General features: G+C 44.8%; 1 protein-coding gene across 7 annotated transcripts in view; it reads right to left on the bottom strand.

Annotated features, from left to right (window-relative positions):
- RAP1GAP (RAP1 GTPase activating protein) overlaps positions 1-18,990 on the bottom strand; it is a 339,663-nt gene that overhangs the window by 266,021 nt on the left and 54,652 nt on the right. The window contains exon 1 of one of the 7 annotated variants that reach the window (XM_068241699.1): positions 882-1,117. The exons of 5 other annotated variants lie outside the window; for them this stretch is intronic. In XM_068241699.1, coding sequence (XP_068097800.1) covers positions 882-908 — 27 coding nt within the window. In that variant the 5' untranslated portion in view covers positions 909-1,117. Of the gene's footprint in view, positions 1-881; positions 1,118-18,990 lie in introns of those variants that run through there. One more of the 7 variants, XM_068241704.1, reaches the window with a different exon arrangement.

The following is an 18,990-nucleotide window of genomic DNA, read 5'->3' as shown; positions in this document are numbered from 1 at the left end:
CTTGTTCCAGACGTTTCTCCACTAGTTGCATGTTGGTTCCAGGTGTGATTTCATTGGCTGCATATTTGCTCCAGGTTTGACTCCACTGGCTGCATGCTTCTCCCAGGTGTGACTCCACAGGCTGCATGCTTGTTCCAGGTGTGACCTCACTGGCTGCATACTTTCTCCAGGTGTGATTCCACTGGCTGCATGCTTGTTCCTGGTATGACTGTATTACAGTTAAAAGGTCAGCATGATGTCAGCCTGCATAGTCCTCTCACTACAGGTCTCCCTTCTGTCTGTACAGCAGCAGTGTAGCCTATTATTTGGGCTGTGTTTCGGGAATATTGGCTCTTTGCTTCCCTCAGTTAACAATAAATAAATAACCTGTGTAGTCACATTGCAGTTTAATAACCACCATCCGCTTTGTCGATCGCCCCCTCCGACAATCAGCCTCGTACCAGATCCGCAGTGGCATTAGTTAGGAGCTTGGGGCCCCAGTGCAAGTTTCACATGGGACACCAAGTACCCAATTGGTATGGAGCCCCAAAACCAACCATGTACATCTGCAGTGTCAGAGAGGTGTATTTGGAGTAAGGAAACAGCTTGTTAAGGATTACCACTATGCAATGTGCACACAGAGGAGATAATTACCAACATAGCACCAATGCAAAGCTAACAAGATGGATGAAGGTGGGCCCCTAGTGAGCCTCTCTGGTCCAGGGGCCCCGGTGCGGTCACACCCTCTGCACCCCCTATTGTTACGCCGCTGCAGATCCGCGACCGTGGTGGTGTTATGCAGCTCAGACGCTCCACTGCTGCAGAATGTATGCTTAGACATCGGGCTCCTTACCACCCCGGGCACCCTCTGCCCACCTCCCCATCCCCCCCCAGACACTCACCTCTCTGCCGATGCGCCACCCTGGCATGTCCGTCCGCGGAGGAGCAGCGTCTCCGGAAGATGGTGCAGCGCCGGGGGCTCAGGACTGGCTGTGGTGTGTAATTATGTCAGGAGAGTGAAGGAATGAGCGATACGCACTGATCCTGCCCTACTTTCCTGGAGCGGGGAGAGAGCGAGCTAAGCTCAGCGTGCGGCTGTGCGCTCATCATTACCCGCTGGAGTGCTGCGCTCTGCTATGAGGCACACAGATCACTGCTAATCTCCGCAATCTGCACACTGACTACATTCCCAGCCGCCTCATCCTCTTTACTGCTTACCCCTCCGCCTGGAGAACTACAGGGACCAGCCAGCCTCGCCAGCCACGGGCCTCTCCCTCCGCATGCTAATGTGGAGAATCTGCTTCACCAGGCTGTAATCCCTGTCTGAGCCCTCACTGGGAGAATATACCGTATATTGCTATTATAGGACCTCTATCGTGATAAACTGTCAAATTTAAAGGACAACTGAAGTGAGAGGGATATGGAGGCTGCCATATGTATTTCATTTTAAAGAGGAACTGTCGCGAAAATCTAATGCTGGGTACACACGTTGCGCTCCCGCATCGAATGCACCGCTCGATTCGATAATTTCCGAGCGCATTTCGATGATTTTTAGGTCGCATGCCATGTAAAGTATGGCAAATCGACCTAACGATCCATCGACCCGCGAATCGGACATGTCGGAAATAAGCGAATCATCAGGAATTGACGGGAACAGAGTGCGGGAACGCAACGTGTGTACCCAGCATTAAGGTTTAAAACACATACAAATAAGAAGTACGTTTCTTCCAGACTAAAATGAACCATAAATTACTTTTCTCCTATGTTGCTGTCACTTACAGTAGGTAGTAGAAATCTGACATTCCCGACAGATTTTGGACTAGCCCATCTTCTCATGGGGGGTTCTCAGGGTTTTCTTTATTTTTTAAAAACACTTATATGCGTTTTCCACTATGTGCTATGGAAAACGCATATGCGATTCTGCCTAGTGTGTTCCTATCCTAATACTTTTACCCATAGACCCTGAACAAGCATGCAGCAGATAAGGTGTCTCTGACATTATTGTCAGATCTGACAAGATTAGCTGCATGCTTGTTTCTGGTGTGATTCAGACACTGCTGCAGCCAAATAGATCAGCACTGCTGCCAGGCAACTGGTATTCTTTAAAAGGAAATAAATATGGCAGCCTCCGTATACCTTTTACTTCAGTTGTCCTTTGAAATACATGTAAACACATACAAATACGAATTATGTTGTAAAATGAGCTATAAATTACTTTTCTCCTATGTTTCTGTCACGTACAGTAGGTAGTAGAAATCTGACAGAACTGACAGGTTTTTGACTAGTCCATCTCTTCGTGGTGGATTCTCAGTATTTATTTAATTTACTATTTACAAAATCACTCCCTGGAAAGGATCTATATAAAGATGCAGGCCATCTCACTCTACATCTTTGCACACCATTCTAGCAGTTGGACTGACCAACTGCCCTTCACTGAGTTGTCTTGAAGATAAAGTAAACATCGATAATCCCCCATGAGTAGATGGACTAGTCCAAATCCTGTCAGTTCTGTAGTAATTTATAGCACATTGTACTCTGGGTGAAATGAGCTTTTTACTTTTGTGTTTTTATGTATTCTAAATTTTATTTTATTTTTTTACAAAAGTGGTCCATTTATTATTACTGTTATTATCATTATTATGCATTCACGTATAGACTGACCAGATGGATTCAGCTAAAAAGGAGGACACAGGCAAAAATGACCTAATATATTTTGCAACCAGGGCCGGATTTACCATAAGGCACTATAGGCACGTGCCTACAGGCGCCTGAAGATGGAAAGGCGGCTCAATCCCCTCCCCTAGTGCCTCCCTCCTTCCCTATGCAGAGTCTGGCTACCTAATGCTAAGGGGCCCCTGTAGCTACCTATGACGGGCAAGGGAAGTAAGTGAGAAGTGACAGCTGGGGCAGCATACTTGTGGTGTGGTTCGGTGGGGGGTTTGTAGGTTCATGGAGGGCGGAGTCTAGGGTGCCAGGACATCTGTGCCTATAGGCTCCTGCGATGTAAATCCGGGCCTGTTTGCAACTCCAGTTCCCATACGGGACACATAATAGTGGTTACAATTTAGTAAGAAACTTAAAGGGATCCTGACCTGGGAGGGATATGGAGACTGCCATATTTATTTCCATTTTAAACAATACCAGTTGCCTGGCTCCTGCTGATCTCTTTGGCTGCAGTGGTGTCTGAATCATACACCGGAAACAAGCATGCAGCTAATCCAGTCAGAAACACCTGATCTGCTGCATGCTTGTTCAGGGGTTATGGCTAAAAGTATTAGAGGAAGAGGATCAGCAGGACAGCCAGGCAATGAGCATTGTTTAACTAGTTAAGGACCGCAGTGATTGAGATCTACGCCTTGTATTGGTGGGCTCCTGGCTGGCAGGGCGTAGATCTCAATCACTGTCAGCAGCAAGCATCCGCTGTTTCCGCTGCTCCCCGACGATCGCGCCGCTAAAACCCGACGATTCTCGCCACATCTCACAGGTTCTGCCTGTCTCTATGACAGCAGAGTCATGTGAGCCGGTCAGGGGCCGATTTCATTGGCTCCTGGCCCTGTCTTTCAATGTAAGCAACTCCCATTGGCTTACATTGATAGAGACGGTCAGGAGCCAATGAAAGCAGCTCCTGACCGGCTCACATGACTCTGCCGTCATAGAGACGGCAGAGTCTATGTCCTGGGGGTCCCGGCGAGCGGCGGTGACGGCAGTAGCGGCGGGTATGTGCGGCAATTCTTCGGGATTCCGTCGGGATTGGACCAGCGGTCTCTGGCCCTTAAGTGCCTAGAGACCGCTGGTACTTAAGTGTTTAAAAGAAAAGAAAATTGGCAGCCTCCATATATTGTGCTTTAAAGCGGAATATAACCCTGCATTTCAACTTTGCTCTAAAATATTATTTACAGCATATTATATGCAAAAAGCATTTTTTTTTTTTACTAGACCAGCATTGGAAGGGTTAAACACAGAGGTTTAAAGTTCCGTGGAGAGGTATGCAGAAGTTCAGATTGTTACATTCTATTTAGTTATATGTATCTATTGATAAATGTTACACACTCTTTGGCTGTCCTCCAACTCCTTCTCAGTCAGAGAGAGTGAGTCACATTCAACACTTAGATACATTTATGTAAACAAAATGTATCTATGCCAGCTTCGGATGCGTCTGCAGAAATCTCCAGAAACTTTAAAGCCCTGTGTAACCCTTCCAATGCTGGTCTAGTAAAAAAAAAAATGCTGGTTGCATATAATATACTGTAAATAATGTTTTAGAGCAAAGTTGAAATGCAGGGTTATATTCCGCTTTAAGGGTGCCTTCATACTTATTCCTGCAATTTCTAGCAACGTTTTCAACTTCAATCAAATGTTTCCCGTAGTGGGAAGATCAAATGTACACAGCGGTCAGGAATATTTCTTGACCATTCCTCTTTACTGAACTGTTTCAGTTCAGCAATATTCTTGGGATGTCTGGTGTAAATTGCTTTCTTGAGGTCACGCCACAGCATCTCAATCGGTTGAGGTAAGGAGTCAGGACTCTGACTGGGCCACTCCAGAAGGCGTATTTTCTTCTGTTTAAAGGGAACTAGAGAGGAAGGACAGTAAAAAAATAAAAAGATTTCATACATACCTGGGGCTTCCTCCAGCCCCATAAGCCCAGACCGCTCCCACGCCGCAATCATCCGCTTCCTCTATCGCCGGTACCGGGTCCCGTCACTTCCGGCGGACGCGACCAATTGTCCGCATACACAGGGGCTCCCTCCATACACTTACGCATGTGGCTGCGCAGTAAGGCACCGCAGGTGTAAGGATAAGGAGAGAGCACCAGTGATGCGGAAAATTGGCCGCGTGCTTCCGCCGACTGGCCGAAAGTACGGGACCCGGTGCCGGCGGATAGAGGAAGCGGAGGACGGCGGCGTGGGAGCGATCCATGCTTATGGGGCTGGAGAAAGCCCCAGGTATGTATAAAATCTTTTACCTTCTTCAGCTCTGGTTCTCTTTAAGGGCCCGTTTCCACTATCGCGAATCCGCATGCGTTGCCCGCATGCAGATTCGCACAGCCGATGCAAGTGGATGGGCCTGTTTCCACTTGTTAGTTTTGCTGTGCGTTTTTCTGTGCAGGATTTTTCTGCACAGCACAGCCCTCAGAATTCGCCTGCGTGTGGAATGCAGGCGAATCGCACGCAATGTATTTAATAGGGAAATCGCATGCGTTTTCCCCATGCGTTTTTTGCCGCGAATTCGCATGCGATTTCGCATAGGTACCCATGTTAATTCACACAGGCAGTGACATGGTTAAAATCGCATCACCCTAACCTATGCGAAATCGCGGCAAAAAACGCAATGCGATTTGCCTGCGGTGATTCGCCGGCGATTCCGCAACGCAATAGTGGAAACGGGCCCTAAGCCATTCTGTTGGTGATTTACTTTTATGCTTTGGGTCGTTGTCCTGCTGTAACACCCATCTTCTGCTGAGATTCAGCTGGTGGACAGATGGCATTAACCTCCCTAGCGTTCTGGACGAGCTGTGCTTGTCCAGAGACGCCGGAGGTGTCCGCTCAGGCCCCGCTGGCAAAAAGCACTTTGCTTGCTGCGTGCCTCACCCGATCGCCGCCGATCCGCCGCTACCCGCCACGATAGAGCGCCCCCCCCAGCCGAGACCCAGTCACCAGGAGCATACAGGCCCAGTATGGTCTGTGCCTGTGCATTACGCTCCTGGTGACATCCGCGGGAGCGAGGACACAGCAATGCAGGCGCAGTGGTTTTCAGTCTGAAATTCCAGAAGTGAACCAGAGGTGGGGCCGGAGCATCGGTGAGTGGCTGCATGGGCACAGGATGTCTGTGGGGGACCATTAGAATCCCCGGGTAAGTTTAACTCATTTTCCCCTGACCCCCCTACAGTATTCCTTTAAGTTCTCCTGCAAAATGTCTTGATAAACTTGGGAATTCATTTTTCCTTGGAAGATAGCAATCTGTCCAGGCTCTGATGCAGCAAAGCAGCCCCAAACCGTGATGCCCCCGCCACCATACTTCACAGTTGGGATGAGGTTTTTAAGTTGGTGTGTTGCTCCTCATTTTCTCCACACGCAGTGTTGTGTGCTTCTTCCAAACAACTCAACTTTGGTTTCATCTGTCCACAGAATATTTTGCTAGTACTGCTGTGGAACATTCATTGATTGTCTATTGTTATGACTTAAATGAAGATGAGATCACATTTTATGACCAATTTGTGCAGAAATCCATGTAATTCCAAAGGGTTCACATACCTTTTACTGCTACTGTATAAATGCTTTAGTAAATTTGATCTCAGGTTTCCATTAAGTTCACGCTGAATCCATTGTGCATGTTGCAACGCATGTACCTCACCGCAATCCATATGTAATGCGGGCATAATGTGTGTAGATAAAATGGGGTCCAGCAACATGATTTATTCCTGCTCTTCATCAGAAAAACGTTTGTTGTTCAGCCGATCTCTGCTGGAATGTATAGAGATAGTGTGTCATTTGGTGCTATAATTAATCACTGTCTCCCAATTGGGGAAGGATTGATCGGTTTGGCATATCAAGCAGTAATCTCCTGTTTATGTTTAGCATTGTTTTATGCTTTGTGCTGCTCTAGCTTTTCTCTCCTGTTTATGTTTAGCATTGTTTTATGCTTTTGTGTTGCTCTAGTTTTTCCCTCCTGTTTATGTTTAGCAATGTTTTATGCTTTTGTACTGCTCTAGCTTTTCTCTCCTGTTTATGTTTAGCATTGTTTCATGCTTTGTGTTGCTCTAGCTTTTCCCTCCTGTTTATGTTTAGCATTGTTTTATGCTTTTGTACTGCTCTAGCTTTTCTCTCCTGTTTATGTTTAGCATTGTTTTATGCTTTGTGCTGCTCTAGCTTTTCCCTCCTGTTTATGTTTAGCATTGTTTTATGCTTTGTGCTGCTCTAGCTTTTCTCTCCTGTTTTTGTTTAGCATTGTTTTGTGCTTTTGTGTTGCTCTAGCTTTTCCCTCCTGTTTATGTTTAGCATTGTTTTATGCTTTGTGCTGCTCTAGCTTTTCCCTCCTGTTTATGTTTAGCATTGTTTTATGCTTTGTGCTGCTCTATCTTTTCTCTCCTGTTTATGTTTAGCATTGTTTTATTCTTTTGTGCTGCTCTAGCTTTTCTCTCCTGTTTATGTTTAGCGTTGTTTTATGCTTTTGTGTTGCTCTAGCTTTTCCTTCCTGTTTATGTTTAGCATTGTTTTATGCTTTGTGCTGCTCTAGCTTTTCTCTCCTGTTTTTGTTTAGCATTGTTTTGTGCTTTTGTGTTGCTCTAGCTTTTCCCTCCTGTTTATGTTTAGCATTGTTTTATGCTTTGTGCTGCTCTAGCTTTTCCCTCCTGTTTATGTTTAGCATTGTTTTATGCTTTGTGCTGCTCTATCTTTTCTCTCCTGTTTATGTTTAGCATTGTTTTATTCTTTTGTGCTGCTCTAGCTTTTCTCTCCTGTTTATGTTTAGCGTTGTTTTATGCTTTTGTGTTGCTCTAGCTTTTCCTTCCTGTTTATGTTTAGCATTGTTTTATGCTTTGTGCTGCTCTAGCTTTTCTCTCCTGTTTTTGTTTAGCATTGTTTTGTGCTTTTGTGTTGCTCTAGCTTTTCTCTCCTGTTTATGTTTAGCATTGTTTTATGCTTTGTGCTGCTCTAGCTTTTCCCTCCTGTTTGTGTTTAGCATTGTTTTGTGCTTTTGTGTTCCTCTAGCTTTTCCTTCCTGTTTATGTTTAGCATTGTTTTATGCTTTTGTGTTTCTCTAGCGTTTCTCTCCTGTTTATGTTTAGCATTGTTTTATGCTTTTGTGTTGCTCTAGCTTTTCCCTCCTGTTTATGTTTAGCATTGTTTTATGCTTTTGTGTTGCTCTAGCGTTTCTCTCCTGTTTATGTTTAGCATTGTTTTATGCTTCTGTGCTGCTCTAGCTTTTCCCTCCTGTTTATGTTTAGCAATGTTTTATGCTTTTGTGTTGCTCTAGCTTTTCCCTCCTGTTTATGTTTAGCATTGTTTTATGCTTTTGTGTTGCTCTAGCTTTTCTCTCCTGTTTATGTTTAGCATTGTTTTATGCTTTTGTGTTGCTCTAGCTTTTCCCTCCTGTTTATGTTTAGCATTGTTTTATGCTTTTGTGTTGCTCTAGCTTTTCTCTCCTGTTTATGTTTAGCATTGTTTTATGCTTTTGTGTTGCTCTAGCTTTTCTCTCCTGTTTTTGTTTAGCATTGTTTTATGCTTTTGTGTTGCTCTAGCTTTTCCTTCCTGTTTATGTTTAGCATTGTTTTATGCTTTTGTGTTGCTCTAGCTTTTCTCTCCTGTTTATGTTTAGCATTGTTTTATGCTTTTGTGCTGCTCTAGCTTCTCTCCTGTTTATGTTTAGCATTGTTTTGTGCTTTTGTGTTGCTCTAGCTTTTCTCTCCTGTTTATGTTTAGCATTGTTTTATGCTTTTGTGCTGCTCTAGCTTTTCCCTCCTGTTTATGTTTAGCAATGTTTTATGCTTTTGTGCTGCTCTAGCTTTTCCCTGCTGTTTTTGTTTAGCATTGTTTTATGCTTTTGTGCTTCTCTAGCTTTTCTCTCCTGTTTATGTTTAGCATTGTTTTATGCTTTTGTGCTGCTCTAGCTTTTCTCTCCTGTTTTTGCTTAGCATTGTTTTATGCTTTTGTGTTCCTCTAGCTTTTCTCTCCTGTTTATGTTTAGCGTTGTTTTATGCTTTTGTGCTGCTCTAGCTTTTCTCTCCTGTTTATGTTTAGCATTGTTTTGTGCTTTTGTGCTGCTCTAGCTCTAGCCTTTCTCACCTGTTTATGTTTGGCTTTGTTTTATGCTTTTGTTCTGCTCTTTTTCACTATATCCAGCGTAGGGTCTGCTTATTTGTTCTGACTTAGAAAGTATCGCAGGAAGAGGACCAGCCAATAGCCAGACAGGAATCCTAACAAGACATAAATAGTTACTATTCGGGAAATGAAACCAGTGCCGACCTTTCAGAAAATAACTGCAGATATATGCTGTGTTGCCTAGCGATACACACCGCCGCTGGCTAGAGATGGCGTGTGAGGCCGCATGGCTCATTCACACTATGCACGTTGTGGTGTGATATAACGCAACTTATAACCACACAGCCACAGAATGCAATGTCCTCACAATGGGCGCATTCACACGTGCGCATTGCCTCCATACAATATCTGATCCCATTGTAAGAATGTAGCTGCGTGCTACCAGACACCGCGCACGTTACCCCTGCTTTACATACGAATGGTGACATGATGCCGCGTGTTGGGATGTGTGCTTTAGTGTAAGAATTTTATATTCCTTGTAAAGTGCTGCATGCAGCTCACAAGGACTCAGTGTGAATAGATTACTGTACAATACTGTAACACATAACAACAATATAAAATAACAAAAACAGTAGTATATATTTTGTACATATAGACAACTTTGTTTGTATCCACGAAACATTGTAACTAAATAAATAAAATAAATGAATAAAACTTGGGTTAGGGGACTGTCTGAATGCTGTATACACTGTACACTAGCCCTGATACCTCTGCATCTCTGTGTGACAGCTTTACCCAGATGATTTGTAGATCAGGTCTGATCATTGCTCTGTGCTGTCCTTCCTATTCCTGTCTATACCGTATACTGTGTATTCCAGCTCTGAAATCTCTGCATCTCTGTGTGACAGTTTTACTCTTCTTTGTAGATCAGGTATGATCATTACTCTATGCTGTCCTTCCTGTATGTACTGTATACTGTGTACACTGTACATCAGCTCTGATATCTCTGTATACCTTTGTGACAGCTTCACTCATGTAATGTAGATCAGGTCTGACCATGGCTCAGTCCTGTCCTTCCTGTTCCTGTCTATACTGTGTACACTGTACACCAGCTCTAATGCCTCTCCAACCCTGTGTGACAGCTTTACTCACATGACTTGTATATCAGATCTGATCATTGACATGACCTGTACATCAGGTCTGATCATTGCTCTGGGCTCTTTTTGCTTTTTCTGTCTATACTGTGTACACTGTACACCAGCTCTAAGGGCCCATTCACACTTGCATTAGCAAAACGGCGGCGATTTTTGCTGGCGTTTTGCAGGAGTGATTTTTCCGCGATTTCACACAGAAAAAAAATCACTGAACACTGTGGCGATTTTTCTGCGATCATGTTTAGTGCTTCTATAGCACTGAAACGCGTTGGCTGGGAAATCGCCTGAAAATTGTGCAGGCGACGCGTTTGTGTTTTTGGCCGATTTGCAGCAATTAGCGCAAATCACCCATGTAAGAACGAGCCCATAGACTTTTATTACACTAGCGCTTTTAAAAAGCGGTAGCGTTTGAGCGTTGTGCCGAAATCGCAGCAAAACGCTCTAGTGTGAATGGGCCCTTATGCCTCTGCATCCCTGTGTAACAGCTTTACTCACATGACTTGTAGATCAGGTCTGATAATTGCTCCGTGCTGTCCTTCCTGTTCCTGTCTATACTGTGTACACTATACACCAGCTCTGCTATCTCTGCATCCCTGTGTGAAAGCACCAGCTCTGCTATCTCTGCATCCCTGTGTGAAAGCTTTAATCACATGACTTGTAGATCAGGTCTGATCACTGCTCTGTGCTCTCTTACTGTTTCTATCTATACTGTATACTGTGTACACTGTACACCAGCTCTGATATCTCTGCATCCCTGTGTGACAGCTTTAGCTTTACTCACAGGACATGTAGATCAGGTCTGATCATTGCTCTGTGCTGTAGTTCCTGTTCCTGTGCATACTGGTTTAGAAAACACTCTGTTTTAGATCGAATTCAGCAAAGTGAGGTGAAGTCCCTTGCAATGTGCTAGGCTGGGAATTCGGGTAAACACAGATCTTTCCACCAGAGAGCTAGAAGAAATTGCTGGACGCAGTTTTTAGCCTACAGACCCAGTAATAACCAATATTTTCCAGCCACAACAATGCGCTGTAAGTGGATTCTGCTGCCTCTGTGAGTTGCTGGAGATTTATAGGCTGCTTCCTACAATAATAACCTGTTCTCAGTCTCTGCACGGTGCTGCCATACAGCAGAGACGCGGGAGGCACAGAGGCTGCCATGTACCCCCTTTCCCAGTGTCCCCACCACATGTCCCCTCTCCCATGTCCCCAGCTCGTGTCTCCCTCCCCTGTGTCCCCCACCTTGTGTCCCCCTCCCCCAGCTCATGTACCCCACCTCATGTCCCCCTCCTCCTGTGTCCCCAGCTCATGTCCCCCTTCTCGTGTCCCCCTCCCCCATGCACAGACATTTTCCAGAACAGTAAGTCCATGCCACTGGGGAGCCACAATGTGCTGCTAATGAGGGGTGGCTAATTATCTGCACTTATGTAGAAGGTTTCCCCTCACTAATGAATCGCCGGCGGACTCTTCCTCGCTGCAATATTAACGTCCTCTCGCTGGCGATCACCACAGGCCACTCACAAAGGTCAGCTAAATGCTTCCCTTCCGTCTCACTAAATCTCACCACTACATTTCACCGCCAGTTATAACAGTCCGGCGAGAGAGAACCGCAACAGTCATTTCAACAGGTACTAAGACTCAATTCCACTTCCCTAAAAACTGAAGTAATTTGCCAGTATAACCACCACATGAGCAAAAAGAAACATGCAAAATGCACTACTTCAGAATAGTGGTAGCAATATGCAAATCATTCTCATGTCTCTGTAATCTAGGCTGCCCATGTGACATACTGTATATACTGGAGGTATCAAAGAGGAGGGCACATTCCAGCTAGTTTACTATCAGTACAGGCACAGAGTAACAGCTTATACTGTACATACTGGAGGTAGCAGAGAACAGCACACACTGCATTTAGTTTACTACCAGTATGGACACAGAGTAACAGCTTATACTGTACATAGTAGAGGTAGCAGATATCAGATTCAGCAAACACTGCAGCTAGTTTACTATCAGTACAGGCACAGAGTAACAGCTTATACTGTACATACTGGAGGTAGCAGAGAACAGCACACACTGCATTTAGTTTACTACCAGTACAGGCACAGAGTAACAGCTTATACTGTACATAGTAGAGGTAGCAGATATCAGCACACGCTGCAGCTAGTTTACTGTCAGTACCGGCACAGAGTAACAGCTTATACTGTACATACTGGGGTTAGCAGAGACTAATGCTGGGCATACACGGTAAGTTTATGCATTGGTATCGAGCCAGCGGATCGATGCCGGCGCGTCACCACTCGTCCGGAGCTTGTGCTGCTAATCAGCGCTTCGTTTCCTCCCATTGTTCTCCCCGCCGGTATCGAGCGCAGTATCGATCCGGCGGGGTATCGGACAGGTTGGATCTTATCAATAGATCTTATCGATCAGCGGCTCGATCGCTAAGCAGAATCTGACCGTGTATGCCCAGCATAACAGCTTACTGTACATACTAGGGGATAGCAGAGAACAGCACACACTGCAGCTACTTTACTATCACTACAGGAACAGAGTAGCAGCTTATACTGTATATTCTGGAGGCAGCAGAGATCAGCACACACTGCAGCTACTTTACTATAAATTCAGGTTCAGAGTAACAGCTTATATTGTACATCCTGGAGGTAGCAGAGATCAGCACATACCACAGCTAGTTTACTATCAGTTTAGGCTAAGAGTAACAGCTTATACTGCACATACTGGGGTTAGCAGAAACTAACACACACTGCAGCTAGTTTACTACCAGAATAGGCACAGTGAGACAGCTTATACTGTACATACTGGGGGTAGCAGAGATCAGCACACACTGCAGATACTTTACTATCACTACAGGAACAGAGTAACAGCTTATACTGTACATACTGGAGGTAGCAGAGATCAGCACACACTACAGCTAGTTTACTATCTATACAGGCAGAGACTAACACACACTGCAGCTAGTTTACTACCAGAATAGGCACAGAGTAACAGATTATACTGTACATCCTGGAGGTAGCTGAGATCCAACACACACTGCAGTTAGTTTACTATCTATACAGGCATAAATTAACAGCTTATACTGTACATACTGGAGGTAGCAGAGATCAGCACACATTGCAGCTACTTTACTATCAATTCAGGTTCAGAGTAACAGCTTATACTGTACATATTGGGGTTAGAAAATACTAACACACACTGCAGCTAGTTTACTACCAGAATAGGCACAGAGTAACAGCTTATACTGTAATAACTGGATGTAGCAGAGATCAGCACACACTGCATTTAGTTTACTACCAGTAGAGGCACAGAGTAACAGCTTATACTGTACATATTGGACATAGCAGAGATCAGCACACACTGCAGCTAGTTTACTATCAGTACAGGAACAGAGTAACAGCTTATACTGTACATACTGGGGGTAGCAGAGATCAGCACACACTGCAGGTAGTTTACTATCAGTACAGTAAAAGAGTAACAGCTTATACTGTACATACTGGAGGTAGCAGAGATCAGCACACACTGCAGCTAGTTTACTATCAGTACAGGAACAGAGTAACAGCTTATACTGTACATACTGGGGGTAGCAGAGATCAGCACATGCTGCAGCTAGTTTACTATCAGTACAGGCACAGAGTAACTGTTTATACTGTACATACTGGAAGCAGCAGAGATCAGCACACACTGCAGCTAGTTTACTATCAGAACAGGCACAGAGTAACAGTTTATACTGTACATCCTGGAGGTAGCTGAGATCAATACACGCTGCAGTCAGTTTACTATCTATACAGGCATATATTAACAGCTTATACTGTACATACTGGGGTTAGCAAATACTAACACACACTGCAGCTAGTTTACTACCAGAATAGGCACAGAGTAACAGCTTATACTGTAAAAACTGGATGTAGCAGAAATCAGCACACACTGCATTTAGTTTACTACCAGTAGAGGCACAGAGTAACAGCTTATACTGTACATATTGGACATAGCAGAGATCAGCACACACTGCAGCTAGTTTACTATCAGTACAGGAACAGAGTAACAGCTTATACTGTACATACTAGAGGTAGCAGAGATCAGCACACACTGCAGCTAGTTTACTATCAGTACAGGAACAGAATAACAGCTTATACTGTACATCCTGGTGGTAGCTGAGATCAACACACGCTGCAGTCAGTTTACTATCTATACAGGCATAGATTAACAGCTTATACTGTACATACTGGAGGTAGCAGAGATCAGCACACACTACAGCTAGTTTACTATCAGAACAGGCACAGAGTAACAGCTTATAATGTACATACTGGAGGCAGCAGAGATTGGCACACACTGCAGCTAGTTTACTATCAGAACAGGCACAGAGTAACAGCTTATACTGTACATACTGGAGGCAGCAGAGATCCGCACACCTAGTTTACTATCAGTATCAAACATTCTGCAGAGATCACTTGACAGCAGTAGAGATGTTGCCGCTTGTGATAAGTTTCGTAATGTAAATCGGGTTGTGGAAAGATTTGGGCAAACACTAAGTTATTTGTAAATGATTATTGTTAAAAAAACAAAAACAAAACCATTGTATTCATTATGTTATTTTCACTACAGTTCCTCTTTAATAGCAGATAGTCTATCTAATTTCCTGTCCAGGTGTTCTTATCACTCAGGAACCTCAGAAAATCCCTCCCCATCTGTCACACATCGAGATTGATGGGAATATGAATACCACTCCAGTGCAATGAGTGAGAGGCAGTGCTGATAGCTGTGTGAGCAGCAAGGTGACATCACAGTGAGGCATCAGTGACACATCCTGTCCCTTACACAGAACTTCTGAGGATGGTGAGAGATCGGGATGTACAAGGAAACTTACACAACGATCTGCATGAAGCAACAGACAGTAACAGACACTCACTTCTGTTTTCCACCTTCCGGAACAGAAGAGCAAAATTTATGTCATCATTACCTCGAAAGTAACCAACCGTTAGATCAGTCTGTCTAACCACTGATCCAACCACCCCCATGCCACAGAGGGTGCGGGTGCCTTCTTCAGGTGCGGGGCCTTGGGCGATTGCCCCACTTGCCCCCCCAAAGGCCACCTCTGAGGTCCGCTTTAAAGACCCTCACTCAATCATATCCATCCACTCATCCAAGTGTTCATTCATCCACCATCCCATCTATCCGACCACCCATCCAACCGCCCCCATCCACTAATCTGGCTAAACATCCAACCACCCATCCAGCCAACCATCATCCCATCTATGCAAACACTCAGTTCAAACATCCTCCCATTCACCTAGCCATAAATCCATCCAACCAACCACCACCAACATCTATATATCTCTCCATTACCTCTTAAGGTACATACAAACGTCCAACAAAGTGCAAGACCAACACCATGACATAACCAACCATGCAACAAAACGTTTACACGACTTGTATTTTCTGTGCACCAATCAACTGAAAGACAAACTTATTAACATACTGCGTGCGCAAGCAAAATGACGGACTGCATGACATGGCCACATTCAAAACAACTACCAGTGGCGTAGCTAAGGAGCTATTGGCCCCGGTGCAAGTTTTATATTGGGCTCCCCCAAGCACTCTATACATAACAAATGATACTGCGCACCAAAACCTGCCAATGACAACCACAGTGTCAGAGGTACAAGGAGGGGATGGGGAACTGATTGTTAATGATTACCACTATTCACAGCATCTATAGAAGTGATCATTACAAGCACAGGACCAATAATAAGCTAATTCTGCAGGTGAGAGAAGGCCTCTTGGGGCCCCTCTGGCTCAAGGGCCCTGGTGCGGTCGCAAACTCTGCATCCACTATTGCTACACCACTGACAAGTACATTGTTTAAACTACGTCATACACGTCGCCAACTGCACCATATCAGCCCAACCGTCGTGTGAGTTGATCTGCCGGATGGATCAGCCAAACTGTCTGTTATCAGTCGCTCGCTTAGTCGTTTGCCACGCGTACACATGCCTGACTGTCATCTAACAGACCAAAATCAGACGACAGGGGGTTTGGTTGAGCGTGAGTACGGGCCTTTAAAGCGGACCTCAGAGGCGGCCTTTGGGGGGGCAAGTGGGGCAATCGCCCAGGGCCCCGCATCTGAAGAAGGCCCCGCACCCTCTGCGGCGCGGGGAGCAGGCATAGTAGTTACAACTCACCTTCTTTACGCCGATCCCCTGCAGCCTCTATCTCCTTACTTCCCTGGCATCCGTCGTGTTGGTAACAGCGCCCCCTGTGATGACATGATCACATGTCATGGCAGGAGGCGCTGTTACCTACCTATCTAACATATACAGAGTGTGTGTTTTCACTGTGTGCATGCGTTTCCACAGGATATCTGTGTCTCTAGGCCCTGCATATGACACTCGCCCCAGGCCCGGCATACTCTAAGGCCCTGTTTACACTTAATCAGTTGCTATGAGTTAGTGTGCGTTAGTACGCGTTAGTGCGCGTTGGTAAGCGTTTTTTTCCGTAGTAGTGCATTGGGAAGAATATTTCAGTTAAAACGCGTTAAGTGTGAAAGATGCCGTAGGAAAACATGGGACTTACTTTGAAAATCAATTTTCTTTCAGTTTTAACTGAGAGCAACTGATTAAGTGTGAAAGGACCCTAAGGCCGCCCCTGCGGACCTGATCTAAGAACTCCCTCTCTGCTCTAAAAGACAAGCAACAGCATAATAACCTTTAAAGAAAAACATTTCTTTGTTACAGCTGATACAAATCCTGCAATAAATCTGCAGTTTGTCTACTTCCTGCTTTTCTGGAAACAGACATATTGTTAACATTCTGTGTTTACAAATTAGTTGCTCTGACACGACAGAGGAGATTCCTGAGTTGACTGCTGAGAGATCAAATTACAGTGGTGAGATGAGGGGGCATTAGCAAGGCTAAACTCTGCAGAATATATACAATATGTATCTGTCAGGAGGGGGAGGAGCAGAGCAATGTTCTGCAGATCTCTAGAGAGGTCAGTGATGGGATAATCTGCAGAATATATACAATATGTATCTGTCAGGAGGGGAGGGGCAGAGCAATGTTCTGCAGATCTCTAGAGAGGTCAGTATTGGGGTAATCTGCAGAATATATACAATATGTATCTGTCAGGAGGGGAGGGACAGAGCAATGTTCTGCAGATCTCTAGAGAGGGGTCAGTAATGGGATAATCTGCAGAATATATACAATAGGTATCTGTCAGGAGGGGGAGGAGCAGAGCAATGTTCTGCAGATCTCTAGAGAGGGCAGTGATGGGATAATCTGCAGAATATATACAAAATGGATCTGTCAGGAGGGAGGGGGCAGAGCAATGTTCTGCAGATCTCTAGAGAGGTCAGTGATGGGATAATCTGCAGAATATATATAATATGTATCTGTCAGGAGGGGATGGACTGAGCAATGTTCTGCAGATCTCTAGAGACGCCAGTGATGGGATAATCTGCAGAATATATACAATATGTATCTGTCAGGAGGGGGGAGGGACAGAGCAATGGTCTGCAGATCTCTAGAGAGGTCAGTAATGGGATAATCTGCAGAGTATATATAATATGTATCTGTCAGGAGGGGGGAGGGACAGAGAAATGTTCTGCAGATCTCTAGAGAGGCCAGTGATGGGATAATCTGCAGAATATATACAATATGTATCTGTCAGGAGGGGAGGGACAGAGCAATGTTCTGCAGATCTCTAGAGAGGTCAGTGATGGGATAATCTGCAGAATATATACAATATGTATCTGTCAGGAGGGGAGGGACAGAGCAATGTTCTGCAGATCTCTAGAGAGGGCAGTGGTGGGATAATCTGCAGAATATATACAATATGTATCTGTCAGAAGGGGAGGGGCAGAGCAATGTTCTGCAGATCTCTAGAGAGGTCAGTGATGGGATAATCTGCAGAATATATACAATATGTATCTGTCAGGAGGGGGAGGGACAGAGCAATGTTCTGCAGATCTCTAGAGAGGCCAGTGATGGGATAATCTGCAGAATATATACAATATGTATCTGTCAGGAGGGGGAGGGGCAGAGCAATGTTCTGCAGATCTCTAGAGAGGTCAGTGATGGGATAATCTGCAGAATATATACAATATGTATCTGTCAGGAGGGGGAGGGGCAGAGCAATGTTCTGCAGATTTCTAGAGAGGTCAGTGATGGGATAATCTGCAGAATATATACAATATGTTTCTGTCAGGAGGGGAGGGGCAGAGAGATGTTCTCCAGATCTCTAGAGAGGTCAGTGATGGGATAATCTGCAGAATATATACAATATGTATCTGTCAGGAGGGGAGGGGAGGGGCAGAGCAATGTTCTGCAGATCTCTAGAGAGGCCAGTAATGGGATAATCTGCAGAATATATCCAATATGTATCTGTCAGGAGGGGATGGGCAGAGCAATGTTCTGCGGATCTCTAGAGAGGTCAGTGATGGGATAATCTGCAGAATATATACAATATGTATCTGTCAGGAGGGGGAGGAGCAGAGCAATGTTCTGCAGATCTCTAGAGAGGTCAGTGATGGGATAATCTGCAGAATATATACAATATGTATCTGTCAGGAGGGGAGGGACAGAGCAATGTTCTGCAGATCTCTAGAGGTCAGTGATGGGATAATCTGCAGAATATATACAATATGTATCTGTCAGGAGGGGGGAGGGGCAGAGCAATGTTCTGCAGATCTCTAGAGAGGACAGTGATGGGATAATCTGCAGAATATATACAATATGTATCTGTCAGGAGGACATAGGCAGAGCAATGTTCTGCAGATCTCTAGAGGTCAGTGATGGGATAATCTGCAGAATATATACAATATGTATTTGTCAGGAGGGGGGAGGGGCAGAGCAATGTTCTGCAGATCTCTAGGGAGTTCAGTGATGGGATAATCTGCAGAATATATACAATATGTATCTGTCAGGAGGGGAGGGACAGAGCAATGTTCTGCAGATCTCTAGAGAGGGCAGTGATGGGATAATCTGCAGAGTATATACAATATGTATCTATCAGGAGGGGGGGGGACAGAGCAATGTGCTGCAGATCTCTAGAGAGGTCAGTGATGGGATAATCTGCAGAATATATACAATATGT

The sequence above is a fragment of the Hyperolius riggenbachi genome, chromosome 6, assembly GCF_040937935.1.
Source record: "Hyperolius riggenbachi isolate aHypRig1 chromosome 6, aHypRig1.pri, whole genome shotgun sequence".
NCBI lineage: Eukaryota > Metazoa > Chordata > Amphibia > Anura > Hyperoliidae > Hyperolius > Hyperolius riggenbachi.
This window is presented reverse-complemented; position numbering and strand designations above follow the sequence as displayed.